General features: G+C 37.9%; 1 protein-coding gene across 1 annotated transcript in view; it reads right to left on the bottom strand.

Moving 5' to 3' along the window:
* PCNX2 (pecanex 2) overlaps positions 1-26,532 on the bottom strand; it is a gene marked incomplete at its 3' end in the record, with an annotated part of 150,273 nt that overhangs the window by 99,755 nt on the left and 23,986 nt on the right. Inside the window, exons 9-13 of the mRNA XM_079550866.1 lie at positions 14,286-14,421; positions 12,280-12,422; positions 10,845-10,998; positions 10,718-10,750; positions 3,279-3,450 (exon numbers count right to left, since the gene is read on the bottom strand). Coding sequence (XP_079406992.1) covers positions 3,279-3,450; positions 10,718-10,750; positions 10,845-10,998; positions 12,280-12,422; positions 14,286-14,421 — 638 coding nt within the window. The remainder of the gene's footprint in view (positions 1-3,278; positions 3,451-10,717; positions 10,751-10,844; positions 10,999-12,279; positions 12,423-14,285; positions 14,422-26,532) is intronic.

Below are 26,532 nucleotides of genomic sequence, written 5' to 3'. Positions count from 1 at the left end.
AGGGCGGTGGGCACGGAACGGGCTGCACGGGGCTGTGGGCACGGCTCCAAGTGCCGGAGTTCAAGCTGTGTTTGGACATCGCTCTCAGGCATAAGGTTTGGATTTCAGATGGTTCTGTAGGGAGCCAAGAACTGGGCTCCATGATCTTTGTGGGTCCATTCCAACTTGAGATATTCTAATATTCTGTAACTTACAGTCTAAATTACTGCCTTTGCTGTAGCAACCTCATAAAAGGTAAGAGCAGGTGGAGGAGGGTAAGAAAGAGACACTGTACTGTCAACATTCCAAAATAAATGATGAATCAACAAGGAGACAAAAGTTGGTTGACTACAACAATGTCCTCATCTCATTCTCTCTCTGATAATACCTTGAATAACCCTAACGACTCCTGTAGCTAAGGCAGCTTTGTTTATCTCCTCCTGAGTGAAGGAGCACACCAGAGTGTGAAATAAACAGTTGTCACTTACGAGAGGATTGAATTTCAGTGCAGTACTTTCCCTTATGGGAAGCAAACAAAAAGAGCTGATTAATCAGTTGGAATTGCATTATGATTTCTGGAAAGAACATTTAACCAGCACACATTTCCACACAGAACACCTTCAAATGCTGGACCACTAAGTGATGCTTATGTGAGTCACTGGCATTTAACACTGCAGTTTGGAGGTTTCCTCCAGTGGAGCTGCAACCAGACAAGTGCAAGAGGGAAGGCACAAGTTTTGACTTACAGAAACGCAGAACTCATTGTCAACGTCACTGCAAATATCTCATAAGCTTTAAAAGAAATGGCCTTATTAAAAAGATGTATCTGAGTACCAGTCAATTTTCTGTGTGATAATACACACTGCCACAGAAAAATAAATGCTTTTTTTTTTTTTTTTTTTTTGAGAAATAGGATTGGGTCTTTGTTCCATTTTCCCCTCCTGAATGCAGCTAAGAAAACTCACAGACTTTCTTCCCCTGTCAGAAGCTCAGTCAGTGCTGCACAGTGGGCAGAGGACTTGTTACCATCAAATTCTGCCATCACCTGATATTTACTCTTCTGAGATTTCCACCAACCGATTTCACTCCTCTCTCCAATGCTCAAGTAGTTTCATCATAAAAATCTACCATGCATTTAGCACACAATGCTTTTTGCTGCTGACCATACCTACAGCACCTTTGACTAAGACTGGTTCTGTCTGTGACCTTACTTGTACTGCGTATCTACTAAAAAAGTCAAGAAAGAAATTAAAGATGAAAGCCAAAGTTAGACTGAACTAAAGGCATGATCCCCCAACTAACATAAACCAATAGCAGTTTCATCACCAATTTAAAATAAAATAGAATCAGGTCCTAAGTAGATCTCTTCAAAAGAACCAGACCTGTCACACATTTAATAAATTTACACTGAATTCCTTTTATAACCACGTCTCAAGATCATAGATCAATGTATGTTATGCATCATTACACCAGCTCTTTGATTAGTCCTGTCTATGATTTTCATCACTAACTCCTCACCGCAGTGAACACCTGAAACAGAAAACTTCTCATTTTCTCTATGTTCTGTGGTGTATAGCCAAAATTCATTGATTTCTCAACATACTAGTTCTGACTACTACAATAAATTATGATTAAATACAAATTTAAAAGTCATCATGCAATGACATATCAACAAGCATTAAAAGTAATTAGCAGATGGATAAAAAGGCAAAATAACAGCAGTATTTCACTGGTATTTTGGGGCCAACTTCCCTCCTCATTTTATTATCTGAAACAAATATTCCTGTACTTTCAGTTTCTAAAGGAATCTGAACTCAAAGTGCAGCAAGAAGCTGGAGGAGCAAAGGCCTAAACAAAGCAGCACTGATTCACAAGTGCCTACTAGACAGGGCTCCCATAGAGGCAAAGCAAGAAGGAGTCAGACATCAAACATCAAATACACCTGCAGACATACCAGACCCCACAGCTGGCAAAAGTGCAATGGGAGATAAGCAAAAGGAAATGTTTTCTTCTCTCTGTTGTTAAACAGATCTCAGCTAGTGAGATGAACCCACATTTCCTTTCCCCATTCCCCTTCCAGGCTGTTTCAAGAACCTGCTCCAGGATATCTTTTGAGGCCAACCAAAATTAGCACATTTATAGCCACGCTTTTTTTTCTCCCCCTCCACCACACTAGTTGCCATAGTTTTTCATTTATCTCTATCCCAGGAGTCATTTAAGATTCTTGCTGAATTATTTATCAGCATTTTTACTGTTCACCTTTGACAGGCAGAGAAAATAAGATGTAACAAGAAACTTTAATGAGACCAAACGAAAGTAATGAAAGAAGCTAATGAAAATAAGTGAGATGCGGGTCTTCATTATTCCCCTGTTTCTGTTCAGAAGTATTGAGAGTCAATGAAGCCATATGAAGACCTTTCCTAAAATTAGTATGCCTTTCAGGCAGTAATAGCCTGACTACAGTACAGCAAAATGCAAGTCCAACAATCAGAGGTGAACAAAGACCTCAGAGGTCATCCATACTATATTACAAAGATTTTTCCTCTTATCCTGGTTAAATCCACAAACTTGAGACTAAATTTTAACTTTTCTACTTCATAATTAATAGCGTCACGTTATTTAACCTGAGTCCAGTTCAGTATTCATACCTATAATACAACAGCAGTTACTGACCACAAGGACATAAAAAGAAGAGTCTTGACAGAACAGGGTTTTTCTAGCCATGGCTGCCCAGATTAGTGCAAGGGATCATCAGTCTTATTTTGGAACAATACCTGGATGTCCTTAGACGTTTCAGAACACAACGCCAGAAGGAAGCAACTGCATAGTAGCTTCTCCACACTAACTCATCATCTGGGCATCAAGATTAAACTAAACCAAGAAAAACCATGTTCCTCATGAGCAGATAAATGCTCATCTGAGGGCCTGGCAGAGATTATCTTCCAAGCATTAAATTTAAAACTCAGCTTATTCTGCAGTAACTGCTCCATACAGACAAGCCCTTACAAAGATAAACTGCATTTCACAGATGATATCTTCTGCTAATAACATCAGTGACTGTTAGTTTTCTACAGAGAATTTTCTATGAGCCTCATTTCATTAAGAGCACTTTTTACATGAGGGAAAGTTGCCAAATCTTCCCCCCTCTCATGTGTCTTTAGTCATTCCAAATGTTTCTATCAATTTGACTCAGAGTTGCACCTCCATAACACGCATTTGATTGCCAACGTGGGAAAACACAGACTTCCCCAGCTGACACTTAATTCATTTTTACAGTCTTAGGAAAAATACTGACTCACCTATTATATGGTCTCTGGCTGACTGGAGAAATCTAGGAGAAAAAAGCTTCAAGCCATACATTGTATAAACTGAAGGATTTGTGTCTTTAGATCCAGCATCTAGCAGCAAAATAAGGCCACATAATAGGCAAAAATAAACAGGTCTGCTGTAGGTTATGATTTTATTGTGCCCCTGGAAAAAAAAAAGAAAAAAGTATTTGAATTTTGTATTCATTCTCCTACTGTGCATATTGTATTAAATCGCAGAGAGGTTCAGGAGTCATACAAAAAGTTTTAATGACTTACGTGCACTAATTAATAATAAAAATATTACAAGGCATTTTTATCTTCTCCAGAGGAGTCTTTCAAAAAGTACAAAAAGCATCTCAGATTAATGCCAGCAATCATTCATGATTTTGAAAATCTAACCTTTGGGACCTTTCAAAACTAATCACAAAAGTAGTCATTTGCTGAGGAGAAAAAACATCCCCTTCTGTCTAAATCTTATACATAAACAGAACTTATTTTAATGACTGTCTGTTTCAGGTAGCTTGAATTTTATTTATTTGTTTATAACTTCTTGAAATACAATTGCAACCTGGGAAGAAAAAAAAAAAAAAAAAAAAAAGAAAAAGGAAAAGGTCTGAGCCTACTTAACACCATCCAATTTCTTCTCCTGATGCCACAGCATTTTACCAGACACCATGGAGATGGCAGGTAATGTGCAGCAACACTATGTGTTGTCACCATCCACAAAACTGACTGCAGACATCACTACAAGACCAGAGAATGGCATCTTTTCAAAGAGGATCCTTTATCCCAGCAAGGATAAAAATAGATTTTAAAAGGATCAATCATCATTAGCAACAAAATTCTGGAGACTGCCCATCATCTGCAGACACAGGAAAACACCACAAGCATTTAGAAACACAAATCTTAAAGCAACAACCAACTTGGACTTTTGCCCAAACACGCCCTGAAAGGAAAACGTGTTAAAAAGACATCTTGCTCCTTTGAACAGTCATAGTCTCCTGTCTGTAAAGCCATTTCTCATGACTACTGATTCTTTTCACTGCTGCCTTTTGCTCCTCCTTCACCCCCCCCCCGGGCAGATTGTTTTGTAAAACAGGGCAATGCTACAGGTGATTCAGCAAGTGAAACCTGTTTTTTCTTAATTTCCATCAAACAGTTGCAACACAGTGCTTTCAAAGGCACCACACTCATTTACAGAAACTGGCTAAAGATAGTTCAAGATGCAAGACCGACAAAGTTAGGAGAGTTGCTACAGCACTTTTCAACAGGTGTCTGATAACTCTGCTTTAGCTCCATTGTGCTCAGGTGAAACGCAGCTGGTTGCCATCCTCATGGAACTGCAGCATGAACACATAACAAGGCAATGGCTTTACAATAGTAAATGTTTCTACCTTCCCACTTCATCCCTAAAACAGGATCATGTTCATCTGTCTGCTGCTTTGAAAAAAAAAAAAATGGACTTTATGGCAACACCTTTCCTTCCACTGCAAAAGGATGCAGAATGCTTTTGTGTGTGGATGTATATAGTACTAAGCATCTACAAAATTCCTGGTATATTAAGTGACTCCTGTTGGCCACCTGTGTCCTCAGTATCATTTTGTCTACAAAAAGGAAGCAAGATAAGGCTTCTGCTGAAAAGAGCGCCTTTGGGGTAAAAGAAAGCAAAAAGACATCTTGTACCAACACAACTCAATTTTTCTCATTGATTTGAAACATTTGACAGCAAAGCAGCGTCCCTCCTGGAAAAGGTGACATTCTATAGCTGTTTCTGGCTTCTCTTTCCCAAACAAGGAAGGATCCTTATCTTACACTTCCATATGTGTCCCTAGTACACGAAGTTTGAAGTAATCCTACAGAAAATTGCTGTGGGGTCAGGGGCCAGAGAGAATAACAAACACTTAAAAATCTTAATAGCTCTTCTGGTAGCAAACTTTAGAGTACAGAAGACATCCAGGACATCTGCGAGTGAAAAGATTTCTTCAGTGTGAAAAGCCAGGAGCAAACTGACAAGAATTCAGGTTTATTTTGCAAAAGAAAAGTTGTTGTGAAAGTGCTTTTGTTTGTGAAATGCAATTTTAAGTGAGTGTAATAAAAGATCATTGGTGGGGGTTTTTTGTGCCTACTCACTGATTTGAAACAGCAACTGTATTTTGTTTGGCTGCCAGCCAACCTCATATGTTAGCACAGCTATTAACTGATCTACACACTCTTTTGGATCAATCAGTTAACATAGTGGCAGATCGCAGGGAACTAGCATGCTTACATTGCACCTCACATTCATGGAATGTAAATCAAGTCAAGACTGACAAATCCTAGCTGGTGATTAATCTGAGTTTCATTGTTACTAAAGGCAGGAGAGTGTGTGTAGGCTTTGTTTGTTATGAATAGGACAAACATCCATGAAAAACATCAGAGGACAGTTAGAAAGAAAAATCTGACTTAAAAAAAAAATGCTTGAAATACTACAATCTGGCTATTTTTAACTGCCAGTTCATTTATCTTAAATGCAATCTGTCCCTTAGGAAAAGAAACGAGTAAATACAGCAACCAAATGATTGATATTTATATCCTGACCCACACACTGCAGACCGAAGACTTCTGTTGTAATGTTACTTTTTTTTTTTTTTTTTTTTTTAGACTTACAAAACCAGATTTTACCTTAGCATGGTAATTATTTGGAGGCAGTTAGGTAAGATGGAGACAACAACCAGGAGTCCAGAGTTTCAACTTCTCACATCTTTCCATTCTAAGAAGAGCACTGACATAATTATGTTTATAGTCAGTATTTAACACTTCCTGCTAAACAGATCATGCTTACCACGCTGGAAAGAACAACGCTAGTCAGGACTTGGGAAAGAAGCTAAGAAGCATTGAAAGGCTACCTGAACAACCTGCAAGATGTGAGTAAATACTACCTTCTCTATTTTTTTCAGGTGGCACTGGGGAGCGAGTCAGAATACTGAAATAGAACTAGTGTCTAATCTTGGATCAACAGGAGCAAACCATGAGCAGTGACATACTGGGAAGGATACTGGCTGCATAGCTTGTCAAATTTTCACATACAGAACTGAACTCCATCTTAGTGAATCTTCTCTGCCCTGCATCCTCCTTCACAAGAATTCAGTCAGTAAATCTGGATTAATCTTTTATTTTAGGTCTAACTTTCAAACAACCATTTTTTATGAACTAAAAAAATTATCAGAGAAAATTCCTGCTTCCCCTTAATATTGCCAAAGAAAGTTCATTGAATTTTTCAAGTTTGTATTTCTTAATTTAGAAATATTACAAACAGCACTGATGCATCTCATGTTTTGATAACATGAAGATTTTCAACAAAGTAATGCTTCAAGTGTTTGTGAAACCCTAGTAAAACACCTATTACTGCAAAGCATTTTTATGGGGGTCAAATTCAGGATATTTAATGATTTTTTTGCTCGTGTGCATATTTGCAAGAAGAAAGACAGAAAGCTTTATGGAAAAGTATGTGTGCTCAGTTCTAACAGAACAGTACACAGGAAGAAATTAAAATTAGTTTTTCTAAATCCCATGAAGTACTTTAAACTGCCTGTGGTAGTTACCCCGCTTACATTATCTGGCTGCTTTGGCAAGTAATGGGACAGAGACATTGTAACATAATGCAGTTACAGTAGCGAGTTATTAAATCTTCTTACTCTTTTAGTAAAGAGTACGATTGCAATTCTTCAAATGCCTTCGTAAACCTGAACTAGATCCTAAGCCATTCACCTGTCTTAGAGGGACTTGCAGACAAGCTCTCATGATTCTTTTCTATAACACATTTGCTGCAGGTACAATCTTTACTGGCTGATCTGCTGCTGCTAAACACCACCAAGAAAACTTGCAGTTATCAAAGCCACTTGTCCCTAACCTTGAAATACACCCTGAAGGGATCTCTTACATATCAGAACATCCTACAGTCATTGGTATCTCTCTTATGTTATGTTGTTAATAAACTGATAAAACTCACATTTGAAATGGACTTCACATAATGCTCCCCACCATGCCAATGAGGAGGCTGTTCCATACTTTTAACATCCCAGAAACACGTGCCTATATGAAGAGAATTCTAAAGGCCACCAGCTCCTAGCTAACCGGATCTGAAAAGGCTAAAGCACAGGGTGACAAAAAAGTCATGCTCTGATTTTGTAGCAGGAAACAGTCTTAAACCTGCTGATAGGATAAATACTTGCTGGTAGCAAGTATTATCTGTAGGACTGGTGCTGCAGAGCATAGCGAGTTCCAACTTCACCACCAAGGATGATCAAAAAGAAACATTACCACAGTTCAATAAAACATAGATAAGTGAATAAAAAATCCAAAGTTTTAGCTGACTTAAGATTTAATTTCTTACCCCATACAGTATGGGGTTACAGCTAGGATCTCTCATTCAAACACTACATACTGTCTAAATGCAGTCATAGAATCAACCACTGTTGGAAAAAACCTCCAAGATCATCCAGTCAAACCATCCACTTACCACCAATATTTCCCCAGTATTTTAGATGCTAATACAACAACATTTTTCTATTTTTTTTTTTTTTTTTTTTTTTTTTAACATCTCCAGGGACAGTGACTCAACCACGTGAAGTCATCATGGTAAGTTCCAAGTTTCAGTACATAGGGAAGAACCCACCTCCAATAAAATTATACCGGACTTCAGGTATTACGGTTCAGTCAACAACCACTACCTCTACAGCATAGAGCAGGAAGTAAATATACTAGCACTTGGAAGGAGTTTTGAGCAAAAGTTTTATGCATTCCTGGGCACTGTTTCCTGAATTCAGTGGATGATCTTGTAAAACAGAATCTCTCCAAATGGTATGGGCTAGAGACGACAAAGTTCCACCAAGAAGTAGCGAAGCCTGCTTGTGAGAGAGTCTGGAACATCTTCAGCATGCTTGGATAATGTAAGGCATTAAAGGCTACTCATAAATCCAAGAACAGAAATTAATTCATTGTGCAAATCCATAGCTGCCAATGGTTCATTTCACACTGAAAAATCTCATCTGCATTTTCATTCATGGACATGGTACTGCTCATTCATTAATCACCCTGCTCTTCTGCATCCTTATATAACATCAAGAGAGGTTGTACTCTTTAGCTTTAATGTAGTCAATGTGAATTTATGAAATAGTATGTCTTATTTTTTGTGGTGCTTAGTAGCTTAAAGAAGCATTTACAAATACCTATTTTGTTTTATACTAAGAGGTAAGATACAAGGCAGAGATAGAGATACAAGGCAGAGATAGCTAATCTATTTTGATTTCATCTTTGTTGCAGTTGCTATTACAGCTAGAAAGATTATCATGCTGAAAATGGGAAAAGAAACAAACAAGGAAGGAATGCTCACCTGTATCCAAAGATCTAGGTTCACAGGAAAGACTCCACAGAGGAGGGATCTCCAGAAAGAGATCCTTCCCCAGTGGCAATCAGCCCTTTAATAGGGTCTAGGACCTGTGACCCCTTCCAGTCACACAGCTGAATTGCCTTCACTTGTGCTCCCATGGCTGACTCAGTCCTTTCCTCAGGTGATCAGCCAGTGGTTCAGGCTCTGACTCAACAGTACCCCCTCTCCATGATAAATTTTAGAAAAGCATTGGGAAGATGTAAACATCTATTGTTACTTCGCTGTACTGCTTGCTGTATGATAAACAGAATCCAACGTGGTGAATAATACTTGTCATGGAATCACAGTATGGCCCGGGTTGGAAGGGACCTCAAGGATCACGAATCTCCAACCCCCCTGCCACAGGCAGGGCCACCAACCTCCCCATTTCATACTAGTCCAGGCTGCCCAGGGCCCCATCCAATCTGGCCTTGAACACCTCCAGGGACGGGGCATCCACAACCTCTCTGGGCAGCCTGTTCCAGCACCTCACCACTCTCTCTGTAAAGAGTTTCCCCTGACACCCAACCTAAACCTCCCCTCCCTCAACTTAAAACCATTTCTTGTAACACTACTGTTGTTCAAGTCTGAAACACAAACCCAGATTCTGCTCAAAAAATGTTTTAACTTCAGTAGTTAGTTTGCCTTTAATACAATTAAAAATATGGGCTAAGTATATTTATAATGAAGCTTTGATTAAAAGTTTGCCGCTCAGTTTAAATAAGTGTGCATGTTACTAATGTCTGTGAATAATAAACTATTTGATTATGGTTCACGTGATGTCTAAACACATTGCAGCTGAATTGACTAATTGATTTTAATCACCCAAAAAAAAACAACTTTACACTAAGGTAGGAATATTTACATTCATTTAAAATACTGCAGTATAATGTATGAATTGAATCTGTAAATGAAGCTGCTGTTTACTAGCCTTCCCTACTTTTTATGCAGTCTTGACTATCCTGTGGATGTATTATAAATGACAATACCTTAAGATCACCCTATAATAACTGACATGGAAAAGAAAAGAAGAATCCACTGAAATCCATCTTAGTGCAATGTACAGTGTACACTTATAAATAAACTCAATTTCAAGTTCAGCCTGTATTTCCAGCCTCAAAACTGACAAAAGTAATTACTCCCTACCAAAGCAAAATAATCAAACAGACCTGCAGTTTTAAACATGCTGTTCTGGAGCCTTGAGGGAAGAGGGGGGTTCTTCAAAAACTTCAAGGAATAATAAACAAACAAATGAGCATCTGGACAGAAGATGTAAAAGCAAGCAAGGGACCATATCACCCCTGGAATGTGTCACAACACCAGCAAATCAAAAGTGCTGAGACAGTGACAGACGTAGGGGTCAGTTCACAGTTATACGCTGATGATCTTAAACCAGTCTTATAATGGAGATAGGAACAAACTCTTTGAAGAGAGATGTCAGAGTTCAGCTTCTCAGAACATACAGATCTTTATCTATATAGACAGATCCTTATAATGTGCATTCATTCACTGAGTTGGTCATTTCTTCAGAACACAGGCACTGAAGTAGTGACATATAACAAACAAGAATCTATGCCATTTGACGAGCTAATCACATTACTGGGAAATACAGAAGCAATAACAGATAAAAATAAATCAAAATAATTATATTTTTTCAAAAAAAAAAAAAAAAACCTTCCTAATCTCAAGTCCCAACTGATCATGCTGTTAATCTAGAACTTCTTCTGCATTTAGCCCATTTCCCAAGGAAAGCAAGGAAAATGCTGGTCTAATGCCACAGTATTTAATTTCAGTAAATTGGTCCAGATGCATTGTTTTAATTGAGTATTTTAGCTCAAAGAGAAAGCACTTTTCTAAGAGCAGTATCAAATTCAGTAATTTAAAACTAAGACAGTATCATTTTCATAAATCACCTAGAACAATGAACTAGTTAATCCTCAGTTTCACAGACTAGCTAACTGTTGTTACACAGTACAAAAGTGACAACAAAGGAGAAAGACTTGTTCTTCTAGACAACACTTACATGCACTGGTGAAGCAGGATCAGGCTGGACACTCTGAAAATAAAACAGAAAGAAGTTTACATACAGGGACTTGTCTTCACAGAAGTTAGAAGACAATTCAGCACTTGGATATGAACTTGTTTCCTACCTTTAGGAGAGAATACTGGCAACTGGCCATAACGAGACAGAACAACAGAACCCAAATGTCTTTGCAAAAGCCTTGGTTTAGAGTCAGGAATCCAAGAAGTGAAACGAGAACTACTAGGAGAATAGAAAGTACGTTCTCCTTTATATCCTCTGTCCTGTGTGAATAATAATAATAAAAATATTTATGTAGTCGTTACAGCAATGCAGATTCATTTGCAGCTGGTATAAACAATCAGTGCTGGAGCAATCAGAATTTCAAGGACCTGAGATTTTAGTCCTGAAACTACATATCCATGTTTAACATACCTCACTCCCCTGCCAAAAACCTTAGACACTGTGACAGCCAAAACCTACAAATAAAAGGCATAGTCTATGCTGGGCTTCAGTGCTTACTTGCACCCTTCAATCTCTCTTCCCAAATAGGATTCCACAGTAGAAGCGATTTGTATGTATGCAAGTGCATCACTATAAAAGAAAATATTTAAATAAGGAAATAAAACATTCATTTAATGAACATCTGACAACAAAGAATTAAATGAACGACCACATTCACCATGCTATGTTTTATTTCTTTTATCTGCTCCATTAGAACACAGAAGCCGAGGGAGAAAAATGTTAATATTCAGGATATAAAAAAGATGATCAGTAAACATTTTCTGTGCAATTAAGAAAAAAAAAAGCACCTGCTCTGAACCTAAGATCCCTGACTATAAGTCTGATTTCTTCAAAGTGTAATAGTTGTCCTCTGAAATTTCTATTGTGGAGCTTATATTAGCATATAATGTGAGTGTAACACATATCCAAAAGGAACAACCAAATAGCAATAAGAGAGTGAGAACTATGAGGAATGCAAGCTAACATATCTAACATGTTGAAGTAGTCAGATTGCCACATGAGGTCTAACTGCAAAGGATACTGCCAGAAGAGTTGATGCTGAATGAAACGGAGGGACTGCAAGAAGAGATGCCAAGACAAGAATTTTTCTCTAAACAAATAAAATCATACCAGAACAGAGGGAGTGGCTGAAAGATCCCCTTCTGAATATCATCTATAATTTTTCATGTATTTTTTTAAAGACTGCAGTACTTGACTTACAAGAGCCTGGTACTTCTGTATTTTTGACCAACGTATTGACTTTTTTCATCAGAAAGCTTAAAACCACTGGATCTGACAGCTAAGCATCAAATTTAAGGACTGTTCCGCAAGCCTGGTGCTCACACAAACCCAAGTCACTCTGGAAAATTAAGGGTAGTGAAAACCACCAAAAATATCCTAAAGGAAAATATTTTCTTCTACTTAGAACAAACAAGTATCTGTCTGTTCAACTTGACACTAATACAACGTTTGCTTCTTTCTTCTCAAGTGGCCTGCTCTGTTCAGCAGATAGAAAGGGATGCACACTGCACAGTAGGTAGAGTTGGATGCAGAAAGCTTACCGGTCTAGCAGTGCCAACAAGGTCAGCCGATCGTACCAGACTTTAATCCATTTACCAGGGAATATGATAAATCGGTAAAACTGCCTGTTCAATTTCCGTTGTGCTGAAGAACATGAAGAATCTTCAGGTTCCTGACTGGGTTGCTTTAAAAACAAACAAACCAGAAATACGCTAAATATTCTTCTGCACTGGTATATGGCTGCCAGCAGTACAGGTATTTGAAGGGCTAAATTTACATTAAGTTTCAGAATTGTTTTTCCCAAACAGGAATAACCAGAATGTATTTATCTTCACTTCAAACTATGTAGGTTGCACTGGAAATAATGCCTCCTATCTCAGGGAAACTAGAATAATACCTAACATATTAGCATTTCTATTATCACTTTAAAAAGTTGCTGAACTACATTCTTTAAGCAAAAATTTACTTCAAAAGATTACACTTGCTAATCCTGGCACAGTTTCGTTCCTCTTGGGTTCTCTGTCCTACCAGAAAGTAACATGAAATTCAATCAACTGCAATAATTAGCTCAATTTTCCTAACAAAAATTGTTCGCTGTAACAACTAAAAAAAGAAAAAAGAATACTGGTAAAAGAGTCCATTAAAAAGATCTGAAGATCTGATTATTCACTCCCGAGAACATTTTAACATCTATTTAACTGAGTGTCCAAGTGAGCATTTCGGCTCCAGAGGAACCGTAATATTTGGATAAAGTTGATTACACAAGGCTTGCAGTACTTGGGCTGTAGTCAGATTTTTGAGATCTATTTGGGAAACTCTCAGCAGTCCTAAGCTACTTACCAAGTGCAACAGTACTTCATATATTAAAAAAAAAAGTGGGTGGGGGGTATAAACCTTCACTTTGTAAATTTACATTGTGGCAGAGACAGCCTGAAAATCTAAGTTCACTGAAGTCCATGACAAAACTCCTGACTTACTAAGGCTTAGGATTTCATGTTCAATAATAAATCAGAGAACAGGAAGTTCTGAAGTTACTGCCTGCCCTTGTTATGAACTTGCCACATAAGCCTGAGCAACATGCCTTACTTCTTTCTTAATGATGCAGTTTTCCTAGAAGTAAGAGTGATAATTGTTCTCTAATTTATGAGCAATTTACAAGATTAAAAATATTTGGAAAACGTTTGAGCTTTTAAATAGAAGTCTATGTCCAAATCCGAAACAGATTTGTTTCATAACAAACAAGGACAATTAACAGATTTTTAACTTAAAACAATTTCTCTATACGATTTGCTTTCAGCTTAAAGTCTCTGTTCAAAATCCAAGAAGTAAGATAATTAACTGACATTTTAAGGTTAAACATAAATATCAAAGTAGAACTTGCCATGGAGAAAAAGATAAGGTTAACGTTATTATAAAGGGAACTGTCAAAGCAATATTACACCCTCAAGCCATTGGTCCAAGACCCCAAATATAGTAAAGTTCAAACATGACCACATGTTACCATCTTAAAAGAACTCTGAGGGCTTTTTTCTTTTATCAGCTGCATTGAGAGATGTGGCTTTGACATTCCACAATAGACATCCAGAAGCCTGGTTGCCTGACTCAGAAAAGGGAAACCAGACGTAAGGTTTTAGGATACTAGTGAATCCAAAGAAAATGTAATATTATTAAAATGTGGTGGTGCATCTAAAATCATAACAGCTACATGCTCTTCCAATGAAATTAGATAGAAGATCAGCTTCTTTAGGTAATGGAGTCTAGCACAGACCACAAAATTGTATTTTGCAGAGCAGTTTCTCACTTGTGCGCTCCTTTTCTGCAAAGAGCCCCTTCAAGCCAGTAACACCTATCTTCTCCTAGACTCTCTTCAGTATCAGTAGAAAACATCTGAATTGCATCTATCAGCATAAAATAAATCTAAATAACTGAGCAGTACTGGACCAAAAAAAGCACAATAAATCAACAAAATTGTCTTAGCAACAAGGCTGCAGCATTTGTTTGTATAATAGTTTATCAAAATGCTAGAAACTGAGATATTACAATATACCCGTGGGGTTTCTGAGAGGGTCCTTCGTGCCACCATTAGAAGGAGCTGCTGCTGCAGAGCACTTGCTGCCTGATCCCCAGAAGATGGTTCTTGGCTCTCTGAAGTGGTGGTACTAGAAGAACTGAACTGTATCTCACTGCATACAGAGGGGAGAAAGGAATGAGACTGTGTTAGAAAGCAGCATCTTCGTAGTAATCCTGAAACATCACAGGAGGAAGACAGGCTGGCTTACAGGACAAGGAGCCTCGCAACTTCACACCTGAAACCTAGTCCAGGCCCACAAAGCAGTTAGCATGCAAATGTAGATACACGGTATACTACATCCTCTGTAGAGAAATGGGCACTTCCATATCATGGTTTTTCTCATCCCAAGATGAATACCTAGAATGAATTCCACTTCTGAAGTGCATTTTGCTGTCCACTGGCAATTCAGAAAGTCTTATTGTACACTGAGATTTGAGTGTCAGAACAATAAGCATTTAGAGTCACCTGATGTGACTCCTAGTCCAAGAGTTGTTTTCAGAAATATCAGTGTGGCACATTTCCAGACCAGTAATACTGAATTAAATTTCTGGAAGAAAAACATCATCTCCTTTTTTCTAGTTGTCTCTATGCATCTCCACTTCTCACAAGCACACTGCTGTAAGTATCAATAATAGATTATCTATGACAGTTTCCCTCTTGTTTACCTTCTCCTATAACTCAGGTCAAAAGCTGCATATCCACAGTGCAAAACTACATGGTAACTCCTCTGGAGATACTTTAAAATGAGCTTTAAACCAAATTCATTTAGCTACCTACCAAACTCATCCAGCCTCAGCTGCACAGAATTTGCTAAGTATTAATTTACCCCACTGAGTATTCAGGCTATAAGAAACTTCCTTCTGCCTTCACAAGATGACAATACATTAATCAATCATTCATAAAAGGCTAATATAGATAACCCGATATTGAGGCCTAAACTCAATCTAGGAGAACAACAGACAAGATGATTTCTCACCATGCCACATGTTTACTGCTTTATGCTTAAATACTTTATCCTCTGCAGTTACAGCAGCAATACCTTCTGTGTTGCAAAAATGGTTAGCTACTATCACCTCATCCAAGGCAGTCAGTATCAACTGTTCCTGTCTTCCACAAAAGAAAGACAAGCAGGAAAAAACTTAAGTCATTTGCTTCTGTTCACCCAAGAAGCTTGTGCCAGAACAAAAAATAAACTCATCTTGCACACCCTATATGATTGTTCCCATGCCACCTCAGGAGCTTTACAGTTGTGACTGTCCCATACAAAAGAGGCTGTTAAATTAAACTGCAATGGCTATTGCTACAACAGGATGAGTTTCAATGTCTGGATCACTAAGAAGCAGGGCTGAAGTATCAGACCAACAGCCTAAAACACACACTGTATCTTTCTCACTACTAGGACTTGGTATCTCTACCCGGACCAACAGGAATACCAGCAGCACCAGGATATCACTACAGAAGCCATCCTGCCTTTGGCCTCCAGACATGTTAATTTAGTTTTCTTAACACCTTGACTCACGTCAGGTTTGGGTACCATCTACCACTCCAGCTGAGTTATCAGATGAGCACAAATGAAAGTGCCCTACTGCCCTGATCCCAATGGCTTCCCCTGTACTCCCCAATCCACCTGCTACAAGTAGAGAAAGATCTGTTCCATATAGCATCACATGCTCTTTGGACAGTACTAGGAAATGAGGAGTAGGCCCAACATGATCAACTGATGGCCCAGCCATGAGGCAGCTCTCCATAAGAACACATCTGCTTTGTGGGTCGCATACAGCACCCACAAGCAGTCAATAGCCATTGACACCCACAAGTAGTCAATAGCAATAAACCACACAGAAGTGATGGGAAACAATCCACAGTCCTGGGTCTGAAACAACTGATTCAAGTAGGCAGAAAGGGAAGCATAAAGGCATGCCTCCCAGGAAGGAAGTTCCTCAAAACAACTAGCCATAGATACAGACTACAGAGGATATCCGGACTTTTCCCATGTTCTGAAGCAATCTACCCAAGAGTGACTTTGTTCAGCATGAAAGAAGGCCATGGACTTCTTTGTTTTGCTAGGATTCATTTCTTGTTGTTGTAATGACCCTGGCATTGCCTTTTTATAGGAGGAAAAAGCAAAACATAGCTCAGGGTATGCAGAAGCTCTGCATTGGGAATTCCTGCTCAAAATGTGACCCAAAACATAGTAAGGAAATAGAACAGTGTTTATTCATTTCTTCTTAAAAGAAGAGTTAATCTTCAATAAATTTCTGTGCCCTTAGCTGTCTTTCTACAAAAGCTAAATAGAGTTGAGAGTATTTCTAAATTGGACCATGTCTTTTATCTGTTTCCCAAGAATGGAACTGGGAGAATGATGGATAGATAGGCCAAGATACTCCCCTGGCACACTCTTCTATTAGTTCTAGAAAATCAAAATAATTTTAAGAATAAGAATTCTTCCAAGAATAAATTTAGAGAACAAATTCTCTCCCATCAGACTTGAAGATAACTGAAAAGCCCAGAAAGTCCAAATTCTTGTTTCTGTTTGCTTTCAGCGGCAGAATTTACAGCTCCATCTACCAGCAACTGGCAGAAAAGGTTGCAAACAGCTAGGACAGTAACTGTGGGGAAAATGCTGGAAACTTTATGGACCTGGCAAGGCAATCAGGGCACAGGAAATAGAAAGGCAGAGCTAGCAAAGCAACAGTTCCCAAAACAGGATTGTCACCTGGCCTTTACCTGATTCCCATGCCTTTTATTTATACAACCTTATATCTCTGCATCCCTTATTATTCTTTCCTCATCTTCTGTTCCCCTCAGCTCTTTATTTGCTATTTTTCCTCCATACTCCTATTTTCCGTACAATCTCCTTCTCATGTTCACCTGCCACCTCCCTGATGCTGAATGTCATGATGACATTATCACGCTGAAATTAAATATCAGTAAGAAATGTGCTGGCAGTGTTTGTGTTTTTGTAAGCTTACAAACAAAATTCCATAAATTTATTACCATACATAAATAGGAGCAAACCCTCTCTAATAATAAAATCATCACAACAGAGCTGATCACACTGTAACATGGAATCTTACTAAGTAGAAAATCTGTTCATTTGTGGAATGAAATTAATGCTATCCAGATTTACTACAGTAAACCATACTGTAATGTAAGCGAAGGTATAATTGAACTACATTTTGAATAATAAACTAATAACTAAAAATATATTTGGTAAACATACAACCTACGCACAACGAATGCAAAAGATTCACAGCACCCTCTACTGATAAGCGGTCACAAAGCCAAGATTTTTTCCCTGCCCATAGTTTTTTTTTTTTTTTTTTGAGAACATCATTCAAAGTACAACATTGAAAGTATTTTAATACAACTACACAAAACTGGAAAAAAAATCTCCCTTCTCCCTCTCTGGTTACTGTTTGATGGGACGTATGTATATATGCCTTATACTGCTGACAGCTTTGCTCAAACAATTGAAATATAACCCAGCCTAAGTCAAATCCTTTGTTAAGGATTAGCTGGCCTGAATTCTGAATATCTTTTAAAGTAAGCTCATTATAAAGGCATGCCGCAAAATTACAACAGATTCCCAGGCCAATAAAGTTGTTCTGCAGGGCTTGGCTAAATTTTACTTTAGCCTGTATTTAAGAGAAAGTTAAATTGTGGTAGGCAACCTTGTAAACAAGGTCACAACAGTAGCAGTACAGAAAAGCTTCCTTCTTGAGCTCAAAACAAGAAAGCGCCCATCCCATTCTTAGGCAGCTATCTGGGTTACGAAGTGCAACAATGTGCAACACAAATATCCACAGCTATAATAATATGTCATGATATAGCTGAAACCTATTTGTAATACTCACTGAAACCCCATTCTTAAGACAAACAGCTCTGGCTGTGAACTCAGTGAAACTCAGAGGTTGCCCATCTAACAATTACCTCCAAGGCATTAGTCTGAGGAGCATTCAAAATTGAACTGATACCCAAGCAATCTGGTTGTACGAGATCCATCTAGCACTAACAACATAATGGGAACTCCAAAAGCCCTAGCTGCATCCTTTCAAAATGGTCAATTTCTGGTAGAAACACTGCTGCCTGAAGTGACACTGAAGTACAGGATCAATAGCAGTCCACAGCTCCCTGATAGCACCTCCATTACTCAATCACATTTCTGAGGTCTTCCTACCACCATTACACCTCAGCAGTTTTACTTCTCACCTAAAACGCCTCCCCTGCCGTTTCATTCTCTCGTCATAATTAAACCTAACCACCACGCAGACCTCTTGCTATACATCCAGTCACCACTCACTTGTCTCCACTGCAGAACTGTCAGCATGAACCTGACCAGATCACCATGCAACCAGGCACTGAGACAAACCCACGGGCTGTGGAAACAGCCTTTTTAAGCAGATGATGACTTACAGCTACCAGCTGTACCATTAAATAGAATGACTTGAAAACCAGAAAGCAACCCAAATTACATAAGAAAATTGAAATATGCGAAAGTGATAGCAGCGTTAAGGCTGAATGATTACATGACATACCCAATCAGAGCAAATATGGTAAAACTGAAGAGGCAATCTGCACTTATTTTGGTAAGAAATCAACAGTCTCAAAGAGAATAAAGTTCATTCTGAATGCATAATTTAACTTCCTTTAATGGCTACTGCTGAGGGGAGTGCAAACTAAAGATGATACTTCTCCTAATCTGTTCACAATTTGCTACTTATACAACAGGATTTAGGAAGTTTTTTTTGGCATCTGTTTAAAAACAAAGAATAATACCACCCCTAACAACAAGGTAGTGGACTCAAGCTTATAGAATGGGAGAGCTGGACGCAGTGACTTACCAACATGACAGAAAATGATAAGACCCCCATTTTGGAATGGACTACAGAATGAGCAGCAGAACATACTATGTTCATGACGAAATACTACAGAGAGAAGCCTTGCAGTGCAAGGTTATCAGAGGCACTGCAGGCACTATGAATACTACAAGTCATGTGTACTTCTTAATGTAGGTGTAGGAATGGGATCCACCTGGTTCACCCTTGCCTCTCTGTATTCACATATACGTATATTTAATCTTAATAACAAGCAAGTAACACTAATAATTTGTAAGTCTATTGCATTCCAGAGTAAAGAAAAATGTACTAATAAAACTAAAAAACAAGAAGCACAGACCAGTTAACAACCTGGGGGATGCCTTTCGAGAAAATGCAGTTTTACTGAAATTAATGCTTTGAAAGCACCTACTGCTCCATCATCTCCAGTCTTCTAAATTGTTTTCCTGAGCTTTCCACCTGAACCGTGGGGGAGGGAGGCGAAGTAACCCTCAAAACCACTGTGCTTCTGCTGCTCCATTACTGAGCGGGGTGCTGCTGCCATCGTGTGGCTCTCCTCACTCTGTTTTAAAATAGCAAAAGGGGTGGGAAAAAAAAACAACCATAGGAAAGGAGTTTTAAGTGGCCATGATAACACAGGTGTTTCTCCTGTACCTAGCAACCCAGCAGAATGCTACTGAGTTGGTAAAGAGTATTTTATTTTTCCAAGGAAAATAAGTGGTAATGTCAGAATTCAAACATGACCAGTTTCAACCTGCACGTGCTCATGTTTATGTTCAAAAGGCATTTCACCTAAGCTACCTGGCTCACCTAAAAATCACCAAATCTGAGAAGAAGCTAAAAAATATTTGCTTAATCCATCTAAAAAGTGCTCAGTTGCAGAATAACACAACCTGCTGAGCAGCCTTCAGAATTCTTCCTCAAAATGAAGTCAGCAGCTATTGCTAGAGCAGAAGGTCACCTTGCTGAGAAATACAGAAAATGATGTTTCAGAAGCACAGTATTTTCTCATTCTAAAATGGCACTTTGAAATATGAAAACTAAAAAAATTTTTAAAAAAATACTTAATTTTACTTCCTCCTATTTCCTTCCTCTCTGAGATTTATTCCTCACAAGTTTAGAGAATTTTCCAGTGGTGAAAACACTGAAGTATTAATGGATCTACACAGGAGACATATAGTACTGCTAAGGCATTCAGCTAGATGCCTTCATATAGCACAACTCACCTCAACAGATTATTCATGGTTGTGAATGTAAATCAAGAAAGTTAACTCACTGATTTGAAGCTCTCCTCTTTTGCCCAGGGCCAGAAATGCCAGCAGTCCATGGCACTTAATAGCTCTACTGGCAGGTAACTTCAATCATGGGGTTTTTTTTAGTACTTGTGGGACACTGTTTTGCTGCAATTAGCTCTTTTTAACCTATCAGCCTGTCTGATGTTGAAAAAGCCCTTTTTCCCAAAACAAAGAAGAAAAAAAAACCTCTACAAAAGAGGCAGTTGCTTTTTTTTCTTAATGGAGTTCTCTACCTATACTGGAAAAACATTTTAAAAGCCAAATGATAACAAAGCTTCTGAGAAGCTCGGATTCACTCAAACAGTGAAGCATTTAGAGGATGGATCACTCACACAGAACACACAAAGTGCAATACATATACTGGAGTAGATGAACCATGTATAACAATAAAAAAAATATATAAATACAATTATATATGTGAATGAAATTATGTGATTTTATTATATATTATAGTAATTGCATTTGCAATAACAAAACTGATATATTATGAAGAAAGTGGAAGAAGACAAACTAGATCTTTTAATTATTTTTTAGAAAGGTATACAGCAAGGTAGTTTTAGATATATGCAAGAGATTTCAAATTTTCATTCAGCTCAGCTGTCAAGGCAGGAAGGAGAAACTGCATCTAATATAAAAATGCTTTTCTTTTTTTTCTCAGAAGTGGCTAAGTCTAATCATTTTGTTCCAGTTCTTTATTGCTCTCAGTTGCACACCATAAATCCATTTCTGTGGCCTTACATATTTATTTTAAACTCTACTTTATGTTACACATTTACAGCACATCAGCCTCCTAAAGCTGACTGTTGCCAGACACAAAGTGATTAACTGCAACAAGAGGTCCACCATGTGAACCTATCAAAGTACGTGAATGAATCAGATACTTCAGCATCACAAAGCAGAATTGCTGTCAGCAAACATCTGGATTGCTCTACATAGACACCAGTTCTATTAACTTCAAAATCAATGACATCATCTTGCACAAGCCTGAGAGGTTCAGTATTGTTTTCTTCTCCGGAGTTTAACACAGGAAAGAAGAAAAAGGGCACAAACGGTATCCTCAGAAATTGCATTATTATGAAATAAAATTTAAAAGTGTTTTTTAAAAGTGTTTCTGGAAAGAAATAAAAATGGCCAAATGCTTCTACAGCTTGTGAGGAGACAACTCCAGTTGACTTTTTGAAAGCTAATACTTCACTTGAGAAAGAAAACTTGCCTTTTCTCAAAAAGTAGCTCTTTATTCTACTTTAGAAAAAAATATCACAAGAACATTTTCCCTTGGAGCTACTCTGTTTTTCAACATAGCAAGCACTGCCAGGTTGGTATTTTCTGTATTTTTCGAAGTCTAGTTAGCCACAGCACATCTGTTTCTGCACACACATCCACAAAAATCTTGGTGCTTAATAGAAACAAACGTAAAGACACAGCAAAATGCTCAAACACCAACAGATACTAGGTCAGTAACTACCATTATACTACATCGGTACATTCTTCAGTGATATGCAATAATCTCTTCTCATGTTGCTGTACACATCTTTGTTCACTGCATGGGAGTTGAACTAGATGACCTTTAAAGGTCTCTTTCAACTCAAAGGATTCTATGATTCTACCACATGAGTTCTATAGTGCCATCATGCTAGCAAGTCTACAGTCTGCTTCAGGCAGTACCACAAAGCTCTGCGTAGTTCCTTTGTAGATATTCCCAATCAGAAACTTATTTCAAACGACAAAGCAGAAAGAACACATAATCTGAATGCATAAGCATTAGACCATTTCGAGGGATTTATATGTGAGTACAACTATTATACTTAATAACATCGTATCATGATACTGGATGTCGTGCCCCAGCTTCCTCCAACCACAAAGAACAGAATTTTACACACAGTAAAAATTGGGATCATATTTTTGGTAGGAGCAAAACTAAATAGAAATTATTAGTAATATTTTAATAATACATATTATTTTTATTATTATTATATATTATTATGTTTATATTATATATATGAATAATAATATGTACTATATATATTATAGTATATACTATATGCTATTAAATAGTAACATGTATCATATAAGTGTCCTCACATTTAAATTAAGCTTACTTTTTACTGTCTTTGCAACTTAAGTTAAGGAAGCAGATAATGACCAGGTCCTGAGTTCCACCACTGAATTATAAAATGAACACCTCACATATTAAGAATCAAAGAGTATGCAAATATTCAAATTCTGTAGGCTACAGATTCAGGCAGTATATTATTTTAGCACGTGGTACTTGGGAGAAAAAAACAGCACTAAATTACATGAGTTGAACAGTTTTTCATAGCTGTGAAACCAGAAAGGATAACATGCCTATTGATCAACCTCTGACATCCACGTAATTGAGAAAGATAGAATTCTAAGAGCACAGTATTTCAAACATACATAGAGGAAAGCTACATTACTGAGAGATAATGAATATGGACATGTTTTTCTTAATACAGATATGTACACAAACACACTAGAGGTTGCCTGACCTTCTGAAAAAGACCTCCAGTATGCAAGGACATACAGAAAAGCAGTCAAACATTTGAAAAACAGATCAGCCTGGTAAAGCAAGTATGCATAGAGTATGCAATCGTAGTCTCGCAGTGTAATTCATGCATTTGGCATTGATATATATCTCATGATACTACTGACTTCTGTAATGGGGACAGATCACCGTACTGCTGCAGAAATTATTAACACTATTACTATGATTACTGTAATTTTAGGGGGTTATATTTTCACTGATACTTGTGAGCCACTTTACACGTAATTCCTAGATAACCTGATAGCCAATATTAAACTTTTGAATGCTTATGAAAACTGCTTCAGTTATTTAATTACAAGAGACATTCAAGGTAGTTAACAAAATTCCTTTGAAACATCTGCTCTCTGTCATACAGTAGCAGACAGAAAGGATGCAAAATGACACCTCCTAATTGGTAAAGACCAAACTCCAACTTGTTTCTAATAGCCCCAAAAACAGGTATAAATCTCTAAAAATGGTCTAACATGGACATATTTTCACTTCATGTTTTAAAGGATATTATTGCTAATGATTCTGAGTTTTACACTGTATCACCAGTTCAATGGGAAGAAAACTCTGATTATTGTAACTGTGTTATACAGGTAAGGTTTCAAACCTAGCAAAAATGAATTCAAAAGACAGACTAATCACGCAAAAAGGGAGTTCAGGCTTATACCATGCACCAGTTTTACACAAATGTGAACTTCCTTGTCCTCCTTTGCCATCCCAGAATCCAATCACACACCTAAGCCACATGGTACAGAAATATGAAGGATTCACTGTAGAGAAACAAAGGTTGCTAAAGAACATAATGAAACAGGTCAGAAGATGGCTTTTCAAGTTTCTAAGTCCAACAGATCCAAAACAGATCCAAACGGCCTTTTTGTAAGTGGTTTCTAATGTAATTCATGAACTTAGAACACAGTTTGCAATTTCTCTCATGTCAAAGTCTGTCACAAAGCAATTTATTGCTAGAGGAGAAGTTGGCAAGTTAATGGGGGCATCAAATTTAGAGGCAATTAGCTCTGCAAGGAATCCATTCCAGTGACCGCTGGCAACAGGTGCTTCTGGCAAGACAACAGTCAGAAGCGGGGTCAGGGTAATCACATGGACAGTAATTGGGCAATTGATTAGCTACCTGCCAATGTTTAAATAATTTACCAAATAAAGCAACAAGAATCCCCTGCCTAAGCGAGGTTTAAGATGGGAAAAACATATCTGTTCTTTGTATGTGTGTGTATGCTCACACAATCATTACAGTGTAAAGAGTGTAAAGACTACCTTAAAATGTAACTATCAAAATTCTTTAAAAGCTGGATTAGTGAGAGATTTTGGTGAGACACAAATAGGAAACTAATTTGAAATGATTCCAATTCCCAAAATATCATTTTAGAAATGATTAAGACAACTTTATCCATGTTTAAGAAGCTCTGAAAGCTTCCAGGGCAAGGACTGCTGGTAAAGGTAATGACTTCTATTAGTTCAACTACTACAATATCTAGTGGAATACATATTAACCCTGACAAGTTAGAGAATACTCTAAAGATCATATCACTACAGAGTCAAAAAGAAGCGATGACAGTATTTGAAATCAGCCAATTCCTTCTAACAATATTGTTTCCAATGTCAAGGAGCCTCTGCAGAAAGCAAGCTTTAGTCCTTCAAACTCAGACATCTGCTTTGTGTGGCATCCTTTAATCCATTTTTATTCTTTCAGGTTGTCCATCTAGCCCTTACATGCCAAGAAAGGGAAAGAAGCACACAAAAGCAAAAAATCATAACACCAAACCAGTACTGTGAGAAAGAGGCAATGTTAAGACTCTGCATTAGTTGTGATAAATGCATTTCAGAAGCCACGTGCCAAGAGGATCAGATTAATGTGTTCACAGGCCACAGAAATACTACTCTGATTTCAATTCCTACTAATTGCTATTGTGAAATGCCATATTGGTTAAGGTTTTACTGCTGGAGCAGATAATAGTGGGATTCAGTAGACAGAAATAGTGAGTTATAATTTGAATTTAAGATTGTTAATCATTAGTTAGTCTGCCTCAAGGCTTTATTTAATGGCTTCTTTCAAGTAATATTTAAATATTTCATAGACTTAAATACTTTATCCAGATTTACTTGACTTATTCAAAAGGTATTTACCTTTGGCCAATTCACATGCCACTTAAATTATCCTGGACCGACCAGCTCATACTCCCTAATAAAAACCCTCTTCCGAATTGCGCTCCTACCCAAAAAGTGCCACAGTCCAGTGTGTGCTGGCACCTCTGCTTTTCTGCTTCTACCAACAGCCCCAGAGCCAGAAACCTCTTGCCACCACCTGGCTTGGGCCAACATCTCCAAGTCTTCTCAAAGAGGAGCATCAGGGCACAGCTCACACACATCTGGGCTTCACTGCCTCAACTCAGTTTGATGTTTTTGCTTTAGGAGAAATTTCATCTAAGTATTAGAGACAGAGCATGATGGGTGAAAATGTTTTAAAAGCTTATATTTGTCTACTGCAGATCTATGTTATCTATTTTCTCCATAAGCTTCTGAAATCTGGGCTGAGATCAGAACTCTATTTCTGCTATTCAGTGAAGATGCAACCCTCTTATATCCAGGCATTAATTTCTCCCACATGCTCTGAGCTCATAAGATTGAATTTGGATGACTTGCATACAAAAATCTTTTTATACTCACGTAAAAGCACTGTCAGAGTCATTGTCTTGTCTTTAGTTAACTTTCTGATGGGTCTGGAGATAAGTTAAGGACATGACAGAGTTGCATTTCATGTCTATTTTCAACTACCCTTTCATAACAGTAGCACCTCCTGTTGGTACAGACTTGTTGCACAACACAATGAACAATGTGGTAGATAAGCATGTGGGGTATGTAAGTTATACCAGGAAGTCCTCCTATCCTTCACAATGACAGTTCAAGACATGACTTGCTACTGACCTGGGGAATGTGTATTATCACTTTAACTTACCAAACATCTCTGTCAAAGGAGGGCCTACCCTCGAGTGAGTAATTCCTCTGGAGAGCTCTCCACAGAGGCATAGAGAAGAGACTGTAACTGAAGCAAATGCCGATTATGCCTTGTGCTTTGTTTAATTCTGTGTTCTTGCCTTTTTCTTCTATAATAAAAACAACTTTACCTGAGAACTGTGACTATTTGGCTCACTTTTAGCTATGAACAAGAAACTAACCTGACATTAAGTGCTGCGCATGCCTGCTGGTGGAGGTAGGAGGGAATGGGGAAGGAGAGATGCCTCATTCCAGAACTGTTTTTAAGGGAGATAATAAGAGTTTTCCTCTATTTTTAATAGGCTATAAACATTCAGTATCATTTAAATGCAAGCTTACTTGATGGTGAGCAACTGAAGAGAAAATGAAAATCCTCCCCTTCCCAAGCTACCCTTCAATGTATGCATTGATGCTAGGAACTGCCAGTTGAACAACAAATGTAATTAATCTCTCTGATCTAAAGATATTACAAACTGCTCTTGCAAAACTCAGCTTTGGGCATGTTTTATGTTTCCTGGTCCTCCTTC

This window comes from Tetrao urogallus (assembly GCF_951394365.1).
Source record: "Tetrao urogallus genome assembly, chromosome: 2".
Classification (NCBI taxonomy): Eukaryota; Metazoa; Chordata; class Aves; order Galliformes; family Phasianidae; genus Tetrao; species Tetrao urogallus.
Note: the sequence above shows the minus strand (reverse complement) of the source record. Positions and strands in the feature narration are given on the sequence as shown.